Genomic DNA, 22,124 nt, shown 5'->3' with positions numbered 1-22,124 from the left:
ACCTGGGTCTTTTACTTGCTGTTTCCTCTGTCTACAATTACTAGAGGCCCAGTGCACAAAATTCATGCGGGGGGGGGGGGGTCCCTCAGCCTGACCTGCACTCTCTCACAGTCCGGGACCCCTCAGGGGATGTCCCACTGACGGCTTAGGCTTGCTCCCCTAAGCCAGCAGTCAGACATTCTTAGCGCTGCTGTGGAGGCTCTCGTCACCACTGCTGCACTAGCCAGCTGTGAGCCCAGCTTCTGGCTGAGCGGCGTTCCCCCTGTGGGAGCACACTGACCACCAGGGGGCAGCTCCTGCATTGAGTGTCTGCCCCCTGGTGGTCAGTGTGTGTCATAGCAACCAGTCCTTCCACCAGTCAATTTGCATATTAGTCTTTTATTATACAGAATATGGTTCATTCTCTCACCTAATGCAGGCCTCTACTCAGATGCCCACTTTATCAAAAAGGCCACACCTAACTACCTTACACAAACAGCAGCCTCTGTAGCTGCTTCCTTCCTGGGCCCCTTACCCTCATCCATTTGTCTCTATGGCACTTGTCACCACCTGACATTTTATTTACCGTCTGTCCCACCCTTTTCAAGGTAAACTCCATGGGCGTGAGGGCTGTTTATTCACGGCTGTTTCCCCAGTGCCCAACAGTGCCAGGCACAGGAGGCCATAGATTTTACGTGTGGAAAGGGAGGATCCCGTTTCTGGCTGAGCAGCTGGGTGGATGTCCAATGCTATGATGGAGGAGACTGCAGGCGCAGGATCGAGTCAGCCCTGTGGCCATGTCCGGTGCAGATGCCTGAGACAACTCTAGGGCCGCTCTCTCTACAGGGTTCATCCACTCCCTTGGCTTTATCTCCACCCATGCCACTGATCCCCAGAACGTACCTGCAGCCCAGATCTTTTTACTGAACTACAGATTCAGAGTTCATTGCCTACATACCCTCAAACTCAGCAAGTATAAAACTGAACTGATCTCAGAGGCCTGCCTCACAAAAATCAGATTTGAGGTGCTGGATTGCCAGGAACACCCCCAATATCTGACTGGTCTTGTTAGAGGAGTTGGGCCACATGATGTTTTGGGACTGAAGGCCATGACCACCTCACAAACCGCATAGCTCCACTCTGTTGAGAAGGGGGTGGCTCCAAGACTGTGATAATGATGGCGGCAGATGGCAAGATGATGGCCCATTCAAGCACACTCAGCAGCCACGTTGTTAGCTAGTTTCACCGGGAATTGGAAGGGCCAAAAGGCTGCTCTGTGGCTTCCTGCTGGGTTTAGGCTAAAGGTGGAAGCCCACTGATGAGTTAATCCTAAAAGCACTCCTGGATGGTCACACAGAAGCATGAAGGTGGCAGAGGAATCCCTTTCTGCGAGATTTTAGTTGGAGATTCCTAGGGGGAAATCTGCACACGTGTCAGGGAAGACAGGAAGCCCAGTCACATCACTGAGAGAAAAACCCAGCAGCTAACCTGGGGACTGGCAGTGGGATGGGGCAGGCAAGGCCATCCGCCTGCATGGGCAGCAGCCCAGATGCTGTGTTCACATCACTCCAGTAAGAGGACAACGGGGTCACATGAGGGACGACAAGGCCGTGATGGGGCCACAGTGAAGTCAGCCCTGGAGGGGTCAGGTGGCTTCCCAAGGCTTCCTCAACAACTCAACCCCTCTGTACCACAGTGTTCCTTCACCCACTCAATTCACTCCGTTATCTACTCAAGAAACCCTGAGAGGTGAATTATACACTGGCTTTGCCTTCAGGGAGCCCACTGTCTAGGACAGTGGTTCTCAACCTTGGCTGCACATTAGAATCACCTGGGAATCTTTTTAAAATCCTGATTTCTGGGCCTCATCCTCCGGAAATTCTGTTTCTTTGTTACTCATGTTGTGACCCCACCCCATAACAAAGAAACAGAATTTCTGGAGGATGAGGCCCAGAAATCAGGATTTTAAAAAGATTCCCAGGTGATTCTAATGGGCAGCCAAGGTTGAGAACCACTGGTCTAGAATATGGTGCTGTTGTTAAGTGTTTAGAAGTATTGTCATTGAAAAGTGCTATACATGGAATCAGAGAAGGTAAAAAGTTAAAATGAGGACTCTGTACTGGAATACAGTGGGGCCTTGACTTATGAGTGTCCCGACTAACGAGTTTTTTGAGGTACCAGGTGTCTCTCGGCCGATTTTTTGCATTGAGTTGATAGAGTAATTTGAGTTAATGAGCTCCTTAACGAGCTCGGTCTCCGAACGAATTAAACTCATAAGTCAAGGCCCCACTGTACCTTAAAGGTTCCTCTCTCCTCCACAGTCCATGATTCTTTAAGTGTTGACCTATCCTATTTTTGTCACATATCTTGGTCTGCCACCTAACTATTGGGGGGAGGAGGGACTGAACAGCAATCCCACCCTTATACACCCAAATCAGCCCTCCTGAAGTGTCAAGAGGTATCATCCACCTGTATACCAACTAGAAACCTTGGGAGTCTTTCTCCGCTCTCTCCTGCAGAGAACCTGAATCTAGTCACTCCCCAAATCCTGTAGATCTGATCTCCTAACACCTCCCAAATGCTTTACTTCTCTTCTCTGTGGCTTATGTCACTTCTCTGTTGCAGACCACCGTCATTACCTGCCTGCATGCATGACAGCCTCCAATTGGCTTCTCCTTAGTAACTCTTGCTCCGCTACAACACAGTAGTCACTGAATGCTGATCTAAAACACCGACTCAACATATTCACAGCCACAGAGGACCTTGTTGTTAGTACTGCCCAATGTAGACACCAGACCATGTAAATCCAGAACACAAGAAGGCAACCAAACACGATGCTGTGGGGGACACTCCCCAGTCTTATATATGTTTCCATTTTTTTAAAGCTATGTTCCTCACATTTTGGTCTAGTAAATTACAATATTGTTTCAAAATTACAAAATTACAGTTTACTCTTTAAAAATATCATACCTGAATAACAGCACTAAACCAACATGTATTGCCAACATTTTTCAGCCCAACTGGCCAACCATCAACTCGCCTCCAGTCATTGGGATTGGGATTTTCTCCCCAGACTTCACAGCGTTTCCTCTTTGAGCGTTTAATTTCTGCAGAGGTTGCCTCGTGCATCCTGCATGGTGCCAACATACCACACATCAGAAAAGGAAAAAGTTAAAGAACAACATACTACATGGAGGATGTTGGTAACCTTTCATAGGTAGTTTGAAACACCAACTATTTTCTGGGTAATCACTGGCTATATACTAATTATAAGATTACTAGGGGCCCGGTGCACGAAATTCGTGCACTGGGTGGGGGGGGGGGGAGAGTGTCCCTCAGCCCAGCCTGCCCCCTCTCACATACTGGGAGCCCTCGGGCGTTGACCCCCATCACCCTCCAATCACAGGATCGGCCCCTTGCCCAGGCCGGACGCCTCTGACAGAGGCGTCAGGCCTGGGCAGGGGACCCTCATTTCCCCGCATCACTGGTTCTGCCCCCAGCCCAGGCCTGATGCCTCGGCCAGAGGCGTAGACCCCCATCACCTTCCGATCGCCTGATCGGCCCCTTGCCCAGGCCTGACGCCTCCGCCAGAGGTGTCAGGCTTGGACAGGGGACCCCCATCTCCCCCCGATCACTGGCTCTGGCCCCTGCCCAGGCCTGAGGCCTCTGGCCCAGGAATCATGCCTGGGCAGGGGACCCCCATCTCCCTCTGATCGCTTGCTCCACCCCCCGCCCAAGCCTGACGCCTCTGACCCAGGCTTCAGGCCTGGGCAAGGGGACCATCATATCCCCCCAATCCCCAGCTCCGCCCCCCACCCAGGCCTGATGCCTCGGCCAGAGGAGTTGACCCTCATCACCCTCCGATCACCAATCACCGGATCGGCCCCTTGACCAGGCCTGAGGCCTCCGGCAGAGGTGTCAGACCTGGGCAGGGGACCCCCAGCTCCCCGCGGTTGCAGGCTCCGCCCCTGCCCAGGCCTAACGCCTCTGGCCTAGGCGTTCGGCCCGGGCAGCGGGGACCCGCAGCTGCAGCGGCCCCGCAATCATGGGCTTCGCTTTAGGCCCAGGCAAGGGACCCCTAGCTCCCGGGACTGCCAGCTTCGACCGTGCCCAGCTCCCATCGCTGGCTCCACCCCTACTTCCTGCTGTCACTGGCCAGGGTGGAAAAGGCACCTGATTCTCCGATCATGGCTGGGGGGCAGGGCAAAGGCGGCCCCAGGGCCGCCTTTGCCCTGCCCCCCAGCTCTTAGCTCCCCCCTGGGTTTCCGATCACTGTCAGTGGCAGGGGGCTTCTTCCTGCTTTCCCTTTTGCCTCCCTGCATTGTGCCTACATATGCAAATTAACTGCCATCTTGTTGGCAGTTAACTGCCAATCTTAGTTGGCAGTTAATTTGCATATAGCCCTGATTAGCCAATGAAAAGGGTAGCTCGTACGCCAATTACCATTTTTCTCTTTTATTAGTGTAGATAACATAAGTGAAAAATAAGATTTAAACACATAGGTGTTAATCCTTCTATAACAGACAGTATTACTAATAAGGTGCTTCATGGAACTGAGTTGAGACTCAAGACTATTTATGGTAGTGTAGGAAAAGTTTTAGATTTCAGCAACAGTGCCCTCTCTCAGACCATGTCATTGAAAGAGGCAAGAGAGACACCCTGCTAAAGATAAGAGCCTCCGGCCCGGCCGGCATGGCTAAGTGGTTGAGTATCCACCTATGAACCAAGTCAGGGCACAGGCCCAGGCTGCAGGTTCAATCCCCAGTGTGGGACGTGCAGGAGGCAGCCAATCAATGATTCCATCTCATCACTGATGTTTCTATCTCTCCCTCTCTTTTCCTCTCTAAAGTCAATAAAAATATATTTTTAAAAAAGAGCCTCCAAACTGTCTAGTACCCAAACCACAGCCCTGTGTTTCCCTGAAAGAACAACTCGACAGTACAAGGGAATAAACATATATGGAAACGGATAGGCCACCATGGGAACTGGATATTTGTGACAATTCCAGCCAGTCACCAAATTAGTACCAATTCAAATACTATCCCTGTTCACTTCTGAGACAGGGTAATTGAATCATTATTTCATTTTTAAAAATCAACATAACCCTCAAAGTTTACAAAGGCTCAATGATTATAAAGGGCATACATATTTATTGGATACTTACACTACCATAAATTAGCAATTATGAACTATATAACCTGCAGGCTTCTGCCCAAAGACACAGGCTGCAATAAGACACTTATCATATTTGGCTTTTTCAAAAGTGAACCAGAGTAAGCTAAATTTAGTAAATTTTCCTTAAAAAATTTAATTCAGATGCAATTGAAGGAGCCTGAAAGAATAGTTCTTGAGTGGCACTCACAGAGCTATTGCCTTTGACCTACACACTAATGTAGGGAGCAAAGATTATAAATTAAATCAATTACCTGTTAAGATCTCTTCCATCAGTTTGAACTTTGGGGGACTCCAGTAGACTCAAAGCAATGGCAGCCTGAAGATCATCTTTGTTCTCATGAGTAAGGTCTATTACTTCTGCAAGATACATTGAACTTCAATTAGTCTACATGCAGGAAACACTGCCCTCCTGTCTGTATTGCAGGAAAAAAGTAAAAGCATTAACAAACCTAGATATACTCAAACTCACACATGTTTACAAATGCCAAAAACTTAACCAAAACATTAGCAAACAGAATTCTGCTAATGTACAAACAAAGATTCTATATTAAGACCAAGTTGAGTTCATTGTAGGAAACACTGAGTTAACATTAGAAAAGAGACCAGTAAAATTCATTATCTTAACATTTCAAGGAAGAAAATGATAATCTCAATAGATACAGAAAAAGTAGTTGATAACATTCAACCTCTATTCAAGCATAAAAACTCTAAATTAACTAGAAAGAGAATATTCTTAGGCTGAGAAAGAGTATCCATGAAAAGCCCACAGCACACTTTGTACTTAATAGTGAAATGTCAAACACATTTCCTTTAAAACCAAGACTAAGATGTCTACTATCAAGGCTTTTTTGTTCACTATGGTTCTTAAAAGTTCTGGTCAGTGCAATAAGAAAAGAAAAAATAAACTTTTTGAAAATATGAGAATTGGAAAATAAGAAACAAAGCTGTCATAACTCATAGATAATGATCACCTACAAGAGAAGCCGAAAATAATCTATAGACAATAGCTGTAATTAATAAAATGTGGTTAGAAAAAAGTTAAGTAAATTTCTATACATGGACAATGAAGAATATTTAATTTAAAAATAAAAAACCCACAAAATTGTAGTAATCAAGATTGTGGGCTACTGGCATAAAGACAACATACAGATCAAGGGAACAGAGTTCAGTGGAATAGAAACAAACCTCATATTTATGGTGAACTGCTTTTCATCACAGGTACAAAGATACTACAGTACAGAAAGACTATATTTTCAACAAATGGTACTGGAACAACTGCATATTCACACACAAAAGAATGACTTTAAACCCCATCCTCACACCATTTAAAAAAATGACCTTGTGACCGCATGATAACAGCTAAAACTGTAAAACTATTAGAAGAAAACACTATAATTCTTTGTGATATTGGATTAAGCAATGGCACCTTAAAGATGACATCCAAAGCACAAATAACCAAAGCAAAAAAAAAAAAAAATAGAAAGATAAATTTGACATCAAATTTTAATTTTTATTTTTTTAATTTTTTTTCACTTTTAATAAATCTTTATTGTTCAGATTATTAGTTGTTCCTTTTTTCCCCCCATAGCTCCCCTCCACCTAGTTCCCACCCCACCCTCTGCCCTTACCCACCCCACCCTCTGCCCTTACCCCCCCCACTGTCCTCATCCATAGGTGTACGATTTTTGTCCAGTCTCTTCCCACACCCCCGACACCCCTTCCCCCGCCCCGCCACGAGAATTGTCAGTCCACTCCCTTTCTATGCCCCTGATTCTATTATATTCACCAGTTTACTCTGTTCATCAGATTTTTTATTAATTTGATTTTTAGATTCACTTGTTGATGGATGTGTATTTGTTGTTCATAATTTGTATCTTTACCTTTTTCTGCTTCCTCTTCTTAAAGAATACCCTTCAGCATTTCATATAATACTGGTTTGGTGGTGATGAACTCCTTTAGCTTTTTCTTATCTGTGAAGCTCTTTATCTGACCTTCAATTCTGAATGATAGCTTTGCTGGATAAAGTAATCTTGGTTGTAGGTTCTTGGCATTCATCACTTTGAATATTTCTTGCCACTCCCTTCTGGCCTGCAAAGTTTCTGTTGAGAAATCAGCTGACAATCGTATGGGTACTCCCTTGTAGGTAACTGACTTTTTTTCTCTTGCTGCTTTTAAGATTCTCTCTTTGTCTTTTGCCCTTGGCATTTTAATTATGATGAGTCTTGGTGTGGTCCTCTTTGGATTCCTTTTGTTTGGGGTTCTCTGCACTTCCTGGACTTGTAAGTCTATTTCTTTCACCAGGTAGGGGAAGTTTTCTGTCATTATTTCTTCAAATAGGTTTTCAATATCTTGCTCTCTCTCTTCTTCTGGCACCCCTATAATTCGAATGTTGGTATGCGTGAAGCTGTCCCAGAGGCTCCTTACACTATCTTGATATTTTTGGATTCTTTTTGCTTTTTGCTTTTCCGGTTGGGTGTTTTTTACTTCTTCGTATTTCAAATCTTTGACTTGATTCTTGCGATTCTCTAGTCTGCTGTTGGATCTCTGTGTATTATTCTTTATTTCAGTCAGTGTATGCTTAATTTCTAGTTGGTCCTTTTACATATCCTCGAGGGTCTCACTAAACTTATCGGTGGTTTCTAGAAAGTTCTTGAAAAACCTTATAAGTGTGGTTTTGAACTCTATATCCAGTAGTTTGCTTTCCTCCATTTCTGTCATTTGTGACCTGTTTCTTTGTCTCTGCATTTTTTATTCTTCCCCGTGTTGATAGAGTGGCTTTCTGTGCTAGGTGTCCTATAGGGCCCAGTGGCTCAGCCTCCCCAATTACCTGAGGTGGGCACTCTTGGTGCACCCCTTTGTGGGCTGTGTGCACAGTCTTGTTGTAGTTAAGTCTTGATTGTTGTAGATATCACTGGGAGGAATTGACCTGCAGGCCAATTGGCTGTGAGAATCAGCTGTGTCTACAGTGGGAGAACTTATGTGCTGAAGACACCCTTATGAGGCAAGACTTGCTTCAGTGGGGCTTTGGTGCTCACTGCGTCTGCCCCCTGAGTGTGTCCCTTATGGATCTAAGGAGTTGTAATCTGGATGGTTCCACTCTGACCACTGGATACACAGGCTCTTGGATCTCTAAGGAGGTGCTAATTTAGCCTCTGCCTGAGGCTACACAGCAGGAGCTATGGAGAGATCTGCAGGTTCCTCTTCATTGTTTGGGTTTTGGAGGTGCCAGATGAGGCCCAGCTGTGAAGCAATGCAAGCTGCTGTGGGACTTGGGCCTTCTTTTGGATGTTCTGGGTCTTTCTGACCCAGTTGTAGTTTGTTAGGTAATTTTAGATCTCAAAGGGCCAGCCCATTCATATGCAAAAGCCTCTGCACACAGCTTGGGTGGGGCGGGGTCTCAGGGAATCAACAGGGCGGAGCAAACAGCTATGCTGATCCTCAGTCCTACCCTAACAGGTCCCGAGTCTCAGTGTCCTGGTAACCGCTGCAAGCACCTCTGAGAGAAAGCCGCCCTCGAGTTCCGCCCACTGCCAGACAGTTCAGTTTCTCCCCGTATGAGTCTGGGTCCCCAGAGACTCACCCAGAACTGGAGTCAGGGCCGCCGGGAGCTTGTGCCTCCCTCCCGATTGCAAAAGACAGTGGCGTCCTCCGTTGCCAGCCCCTTTCTGTGCACTCGAGCCTCCGTACCTCTGCACTTTACTTCCGCACCTCCTCTGAGTCTCAGTGTGCCTTTCTCTTTCCTTCTAGTTGTAGAATTTCCACTCAGCCAGCCTTCCTGTGGTTCTGGATGATGTCTGTTTTGTCTTTTAGTTGTATTTTTGAAGTGGTTGTGCGAGGCAGCAATTTCAGGTGTTTACCTATGCCGTCATCTTGGTTTCTCCAGCTCAAAATTTTTAAAAACCCACAAACCTTGGGCTTCAGAGGACACCAGCAAGAATGTGAAATGAAAACCCACAGAATGCAAGAAAATTTTTGCAAATCAGCTATCCAATAAGGTACCTATATACAGACTACCTAAATTATTCCTGCAACTAAATAATGAAAAAAACAAATGCCCAGTTTTAAATGGGCAAATAATTTGGATAGGCATTTTTTTGAAGAAGATATACAAATGGCCAATAGCACATGAAAAGATGTTCAACATCATTAGCCATGCACACGTTACATGAATCAAAAGAGCTCATAGCAGCGTTGCTTATAATAGCAAAAAATGTGAACAAACCCCACAGTCAATAAATACATAAACTGTAGTATATTCAGACCATGAAATACTACACACCAGTGAAAATACGTGAACTACAGTTATAACTTTCAACATGAATGGGTCTCCCAAAATATTGATTTAAAAAGATCAATATGTGCACCAGACATATATACATATAAATGTATATGTATACATATATACATACACACACACACACAAAGAATATTCATACCAGCATTATTCAGAATAGTTCAAAATTACAAATAGACCAAATATCCATTAACACCATCTGACCCAGCTGATGGTTCCTTTCCCTTGGAAGCCTCCTTGACTTCCACAGTACCACTCTCCTGGTTCTCTTGGTCTTCCTGATCTCCCTGGACACTCCTGATCTCCCCAGACCACCCTTCACTGCCAGTGCCGGCTTGTTTAGTCACTGAAACTTTTCTCTTTTCTATACTGACTCCCTTGACAAGTTCATCTAGTCCCATAACTTTACATACCATTTACAGGTTTATGATTCCAAGTTGTATATCTATCTCCAGCCGATCTCTCCCCTGAACTACACATGTGGATCTCTACTGCCTCTTTTTTTATATATCTATTTTTATTGATTTCAGGAAGAGAGAGAGAGAGAGAGAGAGAGAGATACAAACAACAACAATGAGAGAGAATCATCAATTGGCTGCCTCTTGAATGCCCCCTAATCCGGGCATGTGCTCTGACTAGGAATCAATCTGTGACCTCCTGGTTCATAGGTCAATACTCAACCACTGAGCCACATCGGCTGGGCTCCACTGCATTTTGACATTCCACCTGAATGTCTAACAGGCACCCAAACTTAATATTGCCAAAACTGATCGCTTCATCTTCCACCCCAAATTTGCCCCATCTACAGTTATTCCCATGTTGGATAAGTGCAACTCCATCATTTCAGCTGCTTAGGAAAAAACCCTGGAGTCACCTTGAACTCCTCTCTCACACACCCCTCGTCTCCTCTGCAAGCAAAGCCCACATAGCAGCACTTCTCACTCCTTAAACACTACATCCCAGTTCACCCAACACCGTCTGCTATCGCCTCCTCACTGGTCCTGGGCTCCCTGCTCCAACCCATTCTCATTACCCACTACCCAACAGAGCAGTCAGTGACCTTAGAAAATGGGGACAGTTTACATCGCTCTTCGGATCCAGATTCTCCAGTGGCTTCCATCTAACTCAGAGGAAAGCCAAGCACTTACGCAAGCTATGCGTGATCTGCCTCCTGTTCTCTCTACGGCCTCATCTCGTATTGCCCTCCTCACTCACAAAGCCTCAGCTCTGGCCTCCTTGCTGCTCCTTAAGCAAACCAATGTATATTCCCCCCCTAAGGCCTCACATGACTTACCCATTCTCAAAAGGCTCATCCTATTTCAAATCTAATCCTCAAAACTTTTTTCATTCCATCCTTTACTTTTTCTCTATGGTACTTGGCATGTTCTCATATGCTATATAATTTGTTTGTTCGTCTCCTCTTGGAAAACTAAGCAACATAAAGGCAGGGATTCTTATTCACTTTGTTCATCTTGTTTATTTTGTTCATCAGTGCCTGAAAGAGTGCTTGGCACATAGCAGGGGCTCATTAAATAAGTGTGAATGAATGAATCACAAAAGTGCTTACAATTGTGCCTGGCACATGGTAACGGTTTAATCATTAGCTATCATTACCATTCTTTCCGAAGGGCTGATGCGGCAGACAGAAAGTTCACACACACTCATCGGTTATTTTTTGCGAGTTCAAGCAGGACTGAGACAGGATGTACTTACTTGCTAATACTTCTTTGCTGGCAGCACTCCGCTCTGCTTCAGATGGTTCTGTAGCAACAGGGTCCTGACTGGGCTCCTTCACCCTTTCATCTGTGAGAAGACTGACTGCCAGAGTGATGTCACCGTTACTGGCCTAAGGAGAGGGGGGAAGACTTCACAAGTAAAGCATCACAGCATTTCAAATGAGGGCGTTGATTTCTTGCTTGGTTATAACTCTTTACTACCTGGAGAGTCGGAGTAAGTCTAGGCATAAGTCTGGGGGCGGGGGGATATGGTGCATGATAGTAAGGCACTGTGTTTAAAACATTCTGTGGTGGTGACCACACTTGTAATTGTTTCTAAGATTGTATTAGGAAGACTGTCTAACATTTACAATAGTAGAGGGAATGTATAATTGAACCCATGTACCAAGGTGGTCGATCTTGTTTTATCTATTCTGCCAGTCTCTCCCGGATACTTTGAAGCAATTCTTAAGCATCGTATCAGTTTATCAGTTAACACTTCAGAATGTATCTTTTTAAAACTATAACCCCTTAACAGTAAGTATCACGTTTTTAAGTAAATTACTTCAAAGTTCCCTGACTCAAATATCCTTTAGTTTGTTTGAGTCAGGATCCATACCAAGTTTATACTGTGCAATTGGTTGATATGTTCATAAACCTCTTTTACCCTGTCGGGTTCCCTGCACTGCAAGTCTCCCCCATCCATTTACATGTTGAAGATACTGGGTTATTTGACCTGTAGATCTCTGTCCCTACATACACTTTCATTTAGGCGTTAAAATAGCTTGAACTGACATACCACAATAGGGACAGCTGTTTTAAAGCCTCCTGACTAACAGAAGCCTTGAAACTAACCTTCAGAGCTTCTTGAAGGAAGGAAGGGTCCTGAATGCCCGTGATTTCTCTCAGCTGATTTAACAGCATTTGGCAGCTCTGTTTGAGAAACAAACAAACAAAACCGCAGACAAATGTCAGTCAGAAAGTAAACCTGGATACATTTAAAGAGTATAAGCATCTTAACAGACCAGAGGCTCGCTGGTCTGACTGTTGTGGGGTCTAGTCTCTCAGAATGTGCCCGGCTGCCACGCAGGCTATTCTGAGCTGAAAACCATTACAGCCTAACAAAACAGGAAGTCACCTTCCCCTTTCCCACCTAAAGAGATTCCGACGAAAGCCTGCTTCAGGAAGGGACCCGAGCATCATCACCACACTCACGTCAGCACATGTGAATTAAGTGCAACCCACTGTTTCTGAGTCCATCTAGCAAGAATTTGCTTGCCACTTGGTCATCGACCAGTGAATTGCCTATTTCCCCTCAGGAATCCCAGACTCTTCTCCAAACTGGCATATCTGCCTCATTTTGCCTCAGTCTTTGGAATGTGCATGCCTATGTGAATATTCTGTGTGCACGTTATTAAAATTTGATCTTCTCCTATTAATCTGCTGTACGTTGTCTGAATTACTCAATCAGCCAGAAGAACTAAAGGAGTAAGGAAAAAGTGTCCCCAGCCCCAACACTGTCAAGACACATTCTGAAATGCCACATCTATTACTCTCTTCAAAGTTTACTCAAGGAAAATACCTACAGAAGAAATATGAGTAAACAGTAAAACTGGAAGTATATAAAACATTTACGTGTAATATCCTAGCCTTAAGGGATGCTTAAAGCGCCTCTGTGAGCAGCACATAAAGTAAGGAGGTCATACACGGAGTGCAGGGATTCTGCTGGGATGTGAAGATGTGCTATTTTAAGCTTCACTGCACATACCATTTGTATGTGTCATTTTTTTTTACTGACAATGTTTCTAATCATGTGATTAACAAATGATATCACCAACATCATATTTAAAACTTAGGTTTAATTGCTTAAATGAAATATAAAGCTAGAATTTTCTGAATTACAAATAAAATTCCAGGGGGACTACACTATGAAATGTTTTCACTGATCTGAATCATGGAAAACCCCATCTTGTGGTAACTTCTGGCTACCTCAAGATCAGTTTATAACCCCTTTTCAGCCTTAACATCTTCACTGGAACACTCTGTCCTCTTTTGCTCAGACAAAAGTTAACACAAAACAACTATTTACAAGTAAGCTCAATTTAAACAATACGCTGTCTAACTGAAGACAATGATCATTTAGATGAATATTGAAAACAAAATAGTTCAAATTTACTTCATTGAGAAGACATCTAATTTATAGCATTCCTAAGGTTATCCCAGAGCTAAGCTGGGCCTCAGTACTTACTGCTTCACCACTGACTGTCTTTCAGCTCGTAATACGTCTCAAGTGGCACTGCCCATTCACTGCCGCTGTAACAGAAACAGTATCCCATGTTCCTCAACAGCTGCGGCCCAGGACAACACTTACGTGTCATGCGACTAGAAATAACTAAGTGCAACACCCCTGTAGGCAGTCTTTCTGTTCTAGTGCAGGTCACAGTCATAGGCTAGAAATGGAACCGTCGCTGCTGAGACCAGCAGTCTCTGAGGCGGTGAGCCTTGTCAAAGGAAGTCACTGCCTGTGGACTGGAAAGGTGACTCTCAGACTAGCAGGTGTCCAGATTTAGCCTTGGCAAATGCCGAAAACACAAAGCATGTGGTTTTTAGAAAAATAAAATATTAAAACGTTTTCTCCAAACGAACTCTAATTCCATTTTATTTTATTGGGTAAAGGTATGTGAATCTATACATCTTAATCATACTCAGTTTTCTAAGAATCAAAATCAACATATCCCAAAAAGAGGGGGGGTAATTGGGAGGGAAATGAGTAGAGCATTAAACCTATATCACATCTTCACCTTAAATTACTCTGAATATCAGCTGACACTTAGGATTCACAGAAAATAATCCCAACAAAAAGTAATAAGTAACAGAGGCTGCTTACTTTTAGCCAGGTGTTCTTCTAAACACTTCACATGTATTAATTAATTTAACTCAGAGTGCCAATGTCAATCAGTGAAACATGGTATTCAAATATTAAATAATTTACTAATCATTATATTTGTCCATGGATTAAAGTCCCTTTCCCCTTTTCCCACTTTGTAACAGGTAGCAGTGGACAGCAATACATCTAGAAAAATACACCCAGGAAAGGAAAATACTCTTAGTTTCCCTTTTTTTATTATTTTTTTAAAATATGTTTTTATTGATTTGTAGAGAGAGAGGAAGGGAGAGGGATAGAGAAACATCGATGAGAGAGGAAGTCATCAATTGGCTGCCTTCTGCACAGCCCCCACTGGGGATCAAGCCCGCAACCCAGGCATGTGCTGTGACTGGGAATCAAACTAGCGACCTCTTGGTTCCTGGATCAATACTCAACCGCTGAGCCATACCAACTGGACTTAGTTTCCTTTTTTTAAAGTTATTGGGCAGAGATGACAACTTTGTAAAATCATTTTGTACAGCTCTAAGAATGATGTTCTACATGTAAATTCAAATCTAAATTCCTCATCTTGCTAGTTTTCAAAGATTCTACCCTGCCCTACTTACTCAACCTTTTCTCCTACACCATCCCTTACCTCACAAACTCAATTGAAGTGTTTATATTATTTTTAGTAATACCTCCTACATTTGACTGACCATGGAATGTTAACCTATTGTCAATGGTTAGATTCATCTTTTTTTTTTTTAAGTGTTTTTATTGATTTTACAGGAAGAGGAAGGGGGGAGAGAGAGAAAGAGAAACACTGATGGGTTGCCTCCCACACACACCCCGACTAGGGACTAGGGATAGAACCTGCAACCCAGTTACATGCCCTTGATTAGGAATCGAACCCAGGACCCTTCGGTGCCTGGGCTGAGGCTCTAACCACTGTGAAACACCAGCCAGGGTGCATGACTCAATCTTAATTAATATTCAACTAAACCTAATTTCTTAAATAGTACACACAACTAAAATCCTATTAAGTACTATATACTAAAAGTTGATTTTATAGTACATTCCAACCAAGAGCACTAGGACCCTGCTGTATTACTAAGTAATGGTTTCTCCTGGGACTGCACAGGAAGCTGATTTGAATATTAACTGCACCACCACCGTGCTGCTATATATAGTACACACCCACGAGACAGGATAGAGCTTGTGCTCCAGTCGTGATCAAGTCAAATAACTGGCAAGAGTCAACAGGTCTGCATTTCCTTAGATGAATTCACATTATTTTCGTAAAACAAGAAATACTCTCACCTCGGCCCAGGTTGCTCAGTGGTTGACGTCGACCTATGAACCAGGAGGTTACAGTTAGATTCTTAGTCGGGGTAATATGTCCAAGCTGTGGGCTCAATCTCCGATCGTGCAGGAGGCAGCCGATCAATGATTCTTTCTCATCATTGATGTTTCTCTCTCTCCCTATCCCTTCCTCTCTGAAATCAATAAAGGTACATGTAAAAAAAAAAAAAAAAAAAGTACTCTCGCCCAGAGGCAGTGAAGAAAGAGGCACCAGAAAGAAGGAGCTCCCGCTCTGGACCTGGGCTACTTGGCGGTTCTGTGTAACCCAGTCCACTCCTCAGGACTGAGGTCTGCTTACAGCAACACAGTAACTCATCCCTAACAGGCAGTAAATAGGATTAGCAGACAATAAAAACATTAAGCATCAAGTTGTTGTAATAAACAATAACTGGCCTAATCCTACAGCAACTAATTAAAACTCTTTGTTCAGATGAGGCAAATTGGTGAGACCATTAATTAAGAATTTTATCTTAAAATGTCCAGTTTAGTATTGGGACAAGGAGCAGCGAGGGATGCTATTTCATTACTCTAATGCATGCATTTCCTGAACTCAATTGTCTATTCTTATAAAGACATTTCTATAAAGATAAATTAAAAAATAACACTAAGTGTTTCTACTGGTTGGAGCACCCTCACGTACACCAATGGGTGGTGGATTCGATCCCCCATTAAGGACCTGATTGATGTTTCTCATTTTGATGTTTCTCTCTTTCTCTCTCCAACTTCCTCTCTCTAAAATCAAATAAATAAAAAAAAAACCCTAAGTACATATTGATAAATGTTCCTTTACTCCAAAGAACTTCTAAGGTGTGCCTAATAAAATTTCCTCCAAAATTAAAGATCTGGCTTTCTAATTTTAAAATAAAACTTAAGTACACAAGAAAAGCAAAATAATCATTTTAGGAGTTAAAGAAAATATATAGCAACAACTCCAGAAGTCCAGTATAGACAACAAGGTCTTAATGTATGCTGAGACTGCTGCTCATCTTTCCAACTTCCACAAAACAAGAACAGTCCACAAAAGCCCTGGTGCTTTTTCCGTTTTTCTTCCAGCAACAACTCCATGTTGGTCCAATTTACTGATAAAGCAGAAAGCTAACATACAAACAAGAAAAAAGTTCTGAGATGACCTAAATTAAAATCGGAGAGGACAGAAAAAGGGACAGAACAGTGGCCGGCTCATAACTGTGGACCAGCTTTGATTAACTAACGGCTGCTCACATTCCGGTATATTTGCTGGAATTTAGGATTAATTTCCAGGTGGCTATAATCCACAGGTTCGGACACTTCTTCCTTACAAACTCGGTTACACCTATCCCAGATCTAGCCTCTTACCTTCTCCCATCCCCTTTGTCTAGAGCAGCCGTGGGCAAACTACGGCCCACAGGATCCGGCCGTTTGAAATGAATAAAACTATTGAAAAAAAAAAGACCGTACCCTTTTATGTAATGATATTTACTTTGAATTTATATTAGTTCACACAAACACTCCATCCATGCTTTTGTTCCGGCCCTCCGGTCCAGTTTAAGAACCCACTGTGGCCCTCGAGTCAAAAAGTTTGCCCACCCCTGGTCTAGAGCAAATGCAAATCCTTTCAGAAGGGCTTAGATCTTTCTCTCCCCACCCCCAGTGATGTATAAAAACATTGCAAAGTTCCAGGATGATGGATGGACATGCTGTCCCACGTGGCCAAGCTGCTGTGGCTGGTTTACACTCCATGCCCCAAGACGGCCCTCTTTCTCTTTATTTACTTTTTCGGCTCACAATGACCTGATATACCCTTTTATTTAAAAACACTTCAGCAGTACAAGTTAAGATTCTTTGTTTAACAGTGCCATAAGGCTCTGACTCTCTAAAAATGACAAACAGCAGTTTTTTGTGGACCCAATTAAATCCCCTGAAACAGGGTACTCTATAACTTATGTTAATGATGCAGAAAGTCATTTGAAAATGACAGTTTCAATTCATTAACTGGCTTAAAGTTTTTCAAAAGCTTTAAGAGCTTTTAAAATTTAGGTCTGTGGTGGGAGGTGGGTGCAGGCTAGAAGGGGCCAATGGGGATAAATAGGGGAAAATCTGTAATACTTTCAACAGTAAAGATAAATTTAAAAAAATTTAGTCACTCATACAGTATAGAGGGGTTTAAGTTGGAATTAAAAGAAAAAAAAGATTCTACAACTAGAAGGAAAGAGAAAAGCACACTGAGACTCAGAGGAGGTGCGGAAGTAAAGTGCAGCAGCTATCTTTTTCAATCGGGAGGGAGTCTCAAGCCCCCGACTGCTCTGAACTCCAGTTCCTGGTGAGTCTCTGGGGACCCAGACTCATACAGGGAGAAACTGGACTGTCTGGCAGCGGGCAGAACTCAGAACTCGAGGGCAGCATTCTCTCAGAGGTGCTTGCAGCGACTACTGGGACACTGGGACACTGAGACACAGGGCCCCTTAGGGCAGGGCTGAGGATCAACCATAGCTTCTTGCTCCACCCTATTGATTCCAAGACCCCGCCCCACCCAAGCTGCTGCAGAGGCTTTTGCATATGAATGCCCTGGCCCTTTACAATCTGAAAATTACCTAACAAACTGCAGCTGGGCCAGACAGACCCAGAACTTCCAAGAGAAGGGCCAAGGCCACACAGCAGCTTGTATTGCTTCACAGCTGGGCCTCATCTGGGCACCTCCAAACCCCAAACAAGGAAGAGGAACCTGCAGATCTCTTCGTAGCTCCTGCTGGGTAGCCTCAGGCAGAGGCTAAATTAGCACCTCCTTAGACCCAAGAGCCAGTGTACCCAGTGGTCAGAGTGGGACCATCCAATTACAACTCCTCAGATCCATAAGGGACACACTCAAGGGGCAGACTCAGTGAGCACCAAAGCCCCACTGAAGCAAGTCTTGCCTCATAAGGGTGTCTTCAGCTCAGAAGTTCTCCCACTGTAGACACAGCTGATTCTCACAGCCAATTGGCCTGCAGGTCAATTCCTCCCAGTAATATCTACAACAATCAAGACTTAACTACAACAAGACTGTGCACACAGCCCACAAAGGGGTGCACCAAGAGTGCCCACCTCAGGTAATTGGGGAGGCTGAGCCACTGGGCCCTTTAGGACACCTAGCACAGAAAGCCACTCTATCAACACAGGGAAGCATTAAAAATGCGGAGACAAAGAAACAGGTCACAAATGACAGAAATGGAGGAAAGCAAACTACTGGATATAGAGTTCAAAACCACACTTATAAGGTTTTTCAAGAACTTTCTAGAAACCACCGATAAGTTTAGTAAGACCCTCAAAAAGACTGGTGACACCGCCGATAAATGTAGTGAGACCCTCAAGAAATCTAGTGAGACCCTCGAGGTTATGAAAAAGGACCAACTAGAAATTAAGCATACACTGACTGAAATAAAGGATATTATGCAGAGTTCCAACAGCAGACTAGAGAATCGCAAGAATCAAGTCAAAGGTTTGAAATACGAAGAAGCAAAAAACACCCAACCGGAAAAGCAAAATGAAAAAAGAATCCAAAAATATCAAGATAGTGTAAGGAGCCTCTGGGACAGCTTCACGCATACCAACATTCGAATTATAGGGGTGCCAGAAGAAGAGAGAAAGCAAGATATTGAAAACCTACTTGAAGAAATAATGACAGAAAACTTCCCCTACCTGGTGAAAGAAATAGACTTACAAGTCCAGAAAGTGCAGAGAACCCCAAAAAAAAGGAATCCAAAGAGGACCACACCAAGACACATCATAATTAAAATGCCAAGAGCAAAAGACAAAGAGAGAATCTTAAAAGCAGCAAGAGAAAGACAGACAGTTACCTACAAGGGAGTACCCATACGATTGTCAGCTGATTTCTCAACAGAAACTTTGCAGGCCAGAAGGGAGTGGCAAGAAATATTCAAAGTGATGAATGCCAAGAACCTACAACCAAGATTACTCTACCCAGCAAAGCTATCATTCAGAATTGAAGGTCAGATAAAGAGCTTTCACTGATAAGGAAAAGCTAAAGGAGTTCATCACCACCAAACCAGTATTATATGAAATGCTGAAAGGTATCCTTTAAGAAGAAGAAGAAGGTAAAGATATAAATTATGAACAACAAATACACATCTATCAACAAGTGAATCTAAAAATCAAGTGAATAAATAATCTGATGAACAGAATAAACTGGTGATTATAATAGAATCAGGGGCATAGAAAGGGAGTGGACTGACTATTCTTGGGGGGGAAAGGGGTGTGGGGGATGCTGGAAGAGACTGGACAAAAATCGTGCACCTATGGATGAGGACAGTGGGGGTGGGGGTTGAGGGCAGAGGGTGGGGTGGGAACCAGGTGGAGGGGAGCTATGGGGGGAAAAAAGAGGAAAAACTGTAATAATCTGAACAATAAAGATTTAATTTAAAAAAAGAAAGAAAGAAAGGAGCCCAGCTGGTGTGGCTCAATGGTTGAGCATCAACCTATGAACCAGGAGGTCACAGTTCGATTTCCAGTCAAGGCACATGCCCAGGTTGTGAGCTCGATCCCTAGTAGAGGGCGTGCAGGAAGCAGCCGATCAATGATTTTCATCATTGATGTTTTCCTCTCCCTTCCTCTCTGAAATCAATACAAATATTTTTTAAAAAGAGGAACTAGTCATCTATTTTTAAATTTTCTCCTCTCTTTTTCTCAAATGCACTGAGTGAGGAATTCCAACAGTATAAAAAGATATAAAATGAATAGAAAATTTCCCTCTTCTTTTCATCCCATTCCCATCCCCCAGGAATAACCATTACTAATAGTTTCTGATATATCTTCCCAGAAATGGTCTATGCCAGTGATGGCGATCCTATGACACGCGTGTCAGAGGTGACACGCAAACTCATTTTGGGTGACACGCATCGACAGACAAAAAATTGCATAATTCAAATATTTGTCTCTCTCAATGGCCAGAGTTGGGCATCACTCGAGTAATATTATTACGTTACTCATGATCAATAGTGCAATTCTAAAACAGGATGTAAACATGTACATCGGTGTTGCGTAGCAAAGATACATAGTGAAAACATCCAAGATACACTGTTCCAATATTGACATTAAAAAGGTTAAGAAAAACACTATAAAGAGATTAATCTTTACTCATGACATTTTATTTTTACTCGAGTGACAAAATGCCCAATTCTGGAAACGGCCTCGTTATTGTCAACATGTGCCTCGGGTAAGCTTCCCGTGCGTTCCGGTGCATTCGGCAAACGGATGCACTTGGTCGCCATGTTCGTCAGGAGACAGGAGTGGGAGGGTTAGCAGAAAAAGATATACAGTGCAACAGTGCTCAACAAGACATTCTGCGTGTCAGATAATTGATTACAGCACCATATATTTGTTGGTTAAACATACTATCTTTGAATTGTTTTGCACCAGGAGTCAGTACAACAACACTGCAAAAAGTTAATAGGTAAGAAACCTATCAACCTTTTATAAAAAAACGCTGTGATTTATATTTATTTATTTTTGCAGCCTTGTGATGGAGAATCAAAAAAATAAAAAAGCAAGATTGAATGATAAAGGAAGTGGAAGTAGCAGTAGCTGACCCTTTCAAGACATATGGACCGAGATGTACAGGATTGTCGACAAACAACAGATCATTGTGCATACTGTGTAATGAAACGGTAGTAAGCAGAATGTGGACTTAAAGAGACATTTTGAAACTAATCATTGTCAGCTCTTGAAAAAAAGTATCAATGAAAGGAAGGAATACATTTCTAGGCAGCTACACCTCTATAAAAGTCAATCAAATTCCATCATTACATTTGTAAGATGCTCTACAAATTTAACATCAGCAAGTTACTGTATTGCTCACTCCATAGCTCAGCATGGAAAAGCCCTCAGTGACGGAGAATTTATTAAGGAAAAATTTCTAAGATGTGCACCAGCTCTATTGCATGATATGAAAAATAAAGATGACATTATTAAAAGAATTTCTGAGTTACCACTCAGTAGAAATACTATCAAAGACAGAATAATAGATCTTAACAAAAATGTACGTCAATTAAAAAAAACACTTAAATAGTTGTAAATATTCTTCGATTTCTCTTGATGAAACTACTGATGTCACATCAAATGCTCGGTTGGCCATTATTGCTAGACATTCTGATGGTCTCACAATGAGAGAAGAGTTGATAAAGTTAGAATCAGTGCCAATAAGTACATAATGAAATGAAATATGTATAGTTGTTATAAAAACATTCAGTAACCTAAACACTGATATCTCTAAAATTGTGTCAGTCACGACAGATGGAGCACCAAATATGGTGGGAAAATGTGGGATTCCTGAAATTGTTTATGGAAGCTATTAGACATCCACTTGTACCTTTTCATTGCATTATCCATCAGGAGGTGTTGTGTGCCAAATCGGGATTCTCAGAATTGAATGATTTAATGTCAGTTGTAACAAAAATTGTGAATTTTATAGCTTCTCGATTCCTTCACAAGTGAGAATTTTCTGCACTTTTACACGAAATCTACAGTGGACTACTGATGTTCAATAATGTGAGATGGCTGAGTCGAGGTAAAGTACTTGAGCGATTTGTGGAGTGCTTTGAAAAAATTACGGTATTTATTGAGAATAAGAATCTGGCAAACTTTCCTCAGATCAATGATCATAAGTGGGTCAGCAATTTGATGTTTTTTACAGATCTCTCTGTTTATATGAATGAACTGAACTTAAAATTACAAGGTTTTGGCAAAAGTATTGACATGTTTG

At 42.9% G+C, this 22,124-nt stretch overlaps 1 protein-coding gene across 10 annotated transcripts in view; it reads right to left on the bottom strand.

The window, feature by feature from the left end:
* USP28 (ubiquitin specific peptidase 28) overlaps positions 1-22,124 on the bottom strand; it is a 72,489-nt gene that overhangs the window by 37,458 nt on the left and 12,907 nt on the right. For 8 of the 10 annotated variants that reach the window (XM_059707833.1, XM_059707825.1, XM_059707823.1 and 5 more), the window contains exons 2-5: positions 12,019-12,096; positions 11,162-11,294; positions 5,406-5,511; positions 2,950-3,109 (exon numbers count right to left, since the gene is read on the bottom strand). In XM_059707833.1, coding sequence (XP_059563816.1) covers positions 2,950-3,109; positions 5,406-5,511; positions 11,162-11,294; positions 12,019-12,096 — 477 coding nt within the window. Of the gene's footprint in view, positions 1-2,949; positions 3,110-5,405; positions 5,568-11,161; positions 11,295-12,018; positions 12,097-13,411; positions 13,477-22,124 lie in introns of those variants that run through there. The other 2 variants (XM_059707826.1, XM_059707830.1) reach the window with 2 other exon arrangements.

This window comes from Myotis daubentonii, chromosome 9 (genome assembly GCF_963259705.1).
Source record: "Myotis daubentonii chromosome 9, mMyoDau2.1, whole genome shotgun sequence".
In the NCBI taxonomy this organism is placed as follows: domain Eukaryota; kingdom Metazoa; phylum Chordata; class Mammalia; order Chiroptera; family Vespertilionidae; genus Myotis; species Myotis daubentonii.
The sequence above is the reverse complement of the archived record's forward strand: the minus strand, read 5'-3'. Positions and strand labels throughout refer to the sequence as shown.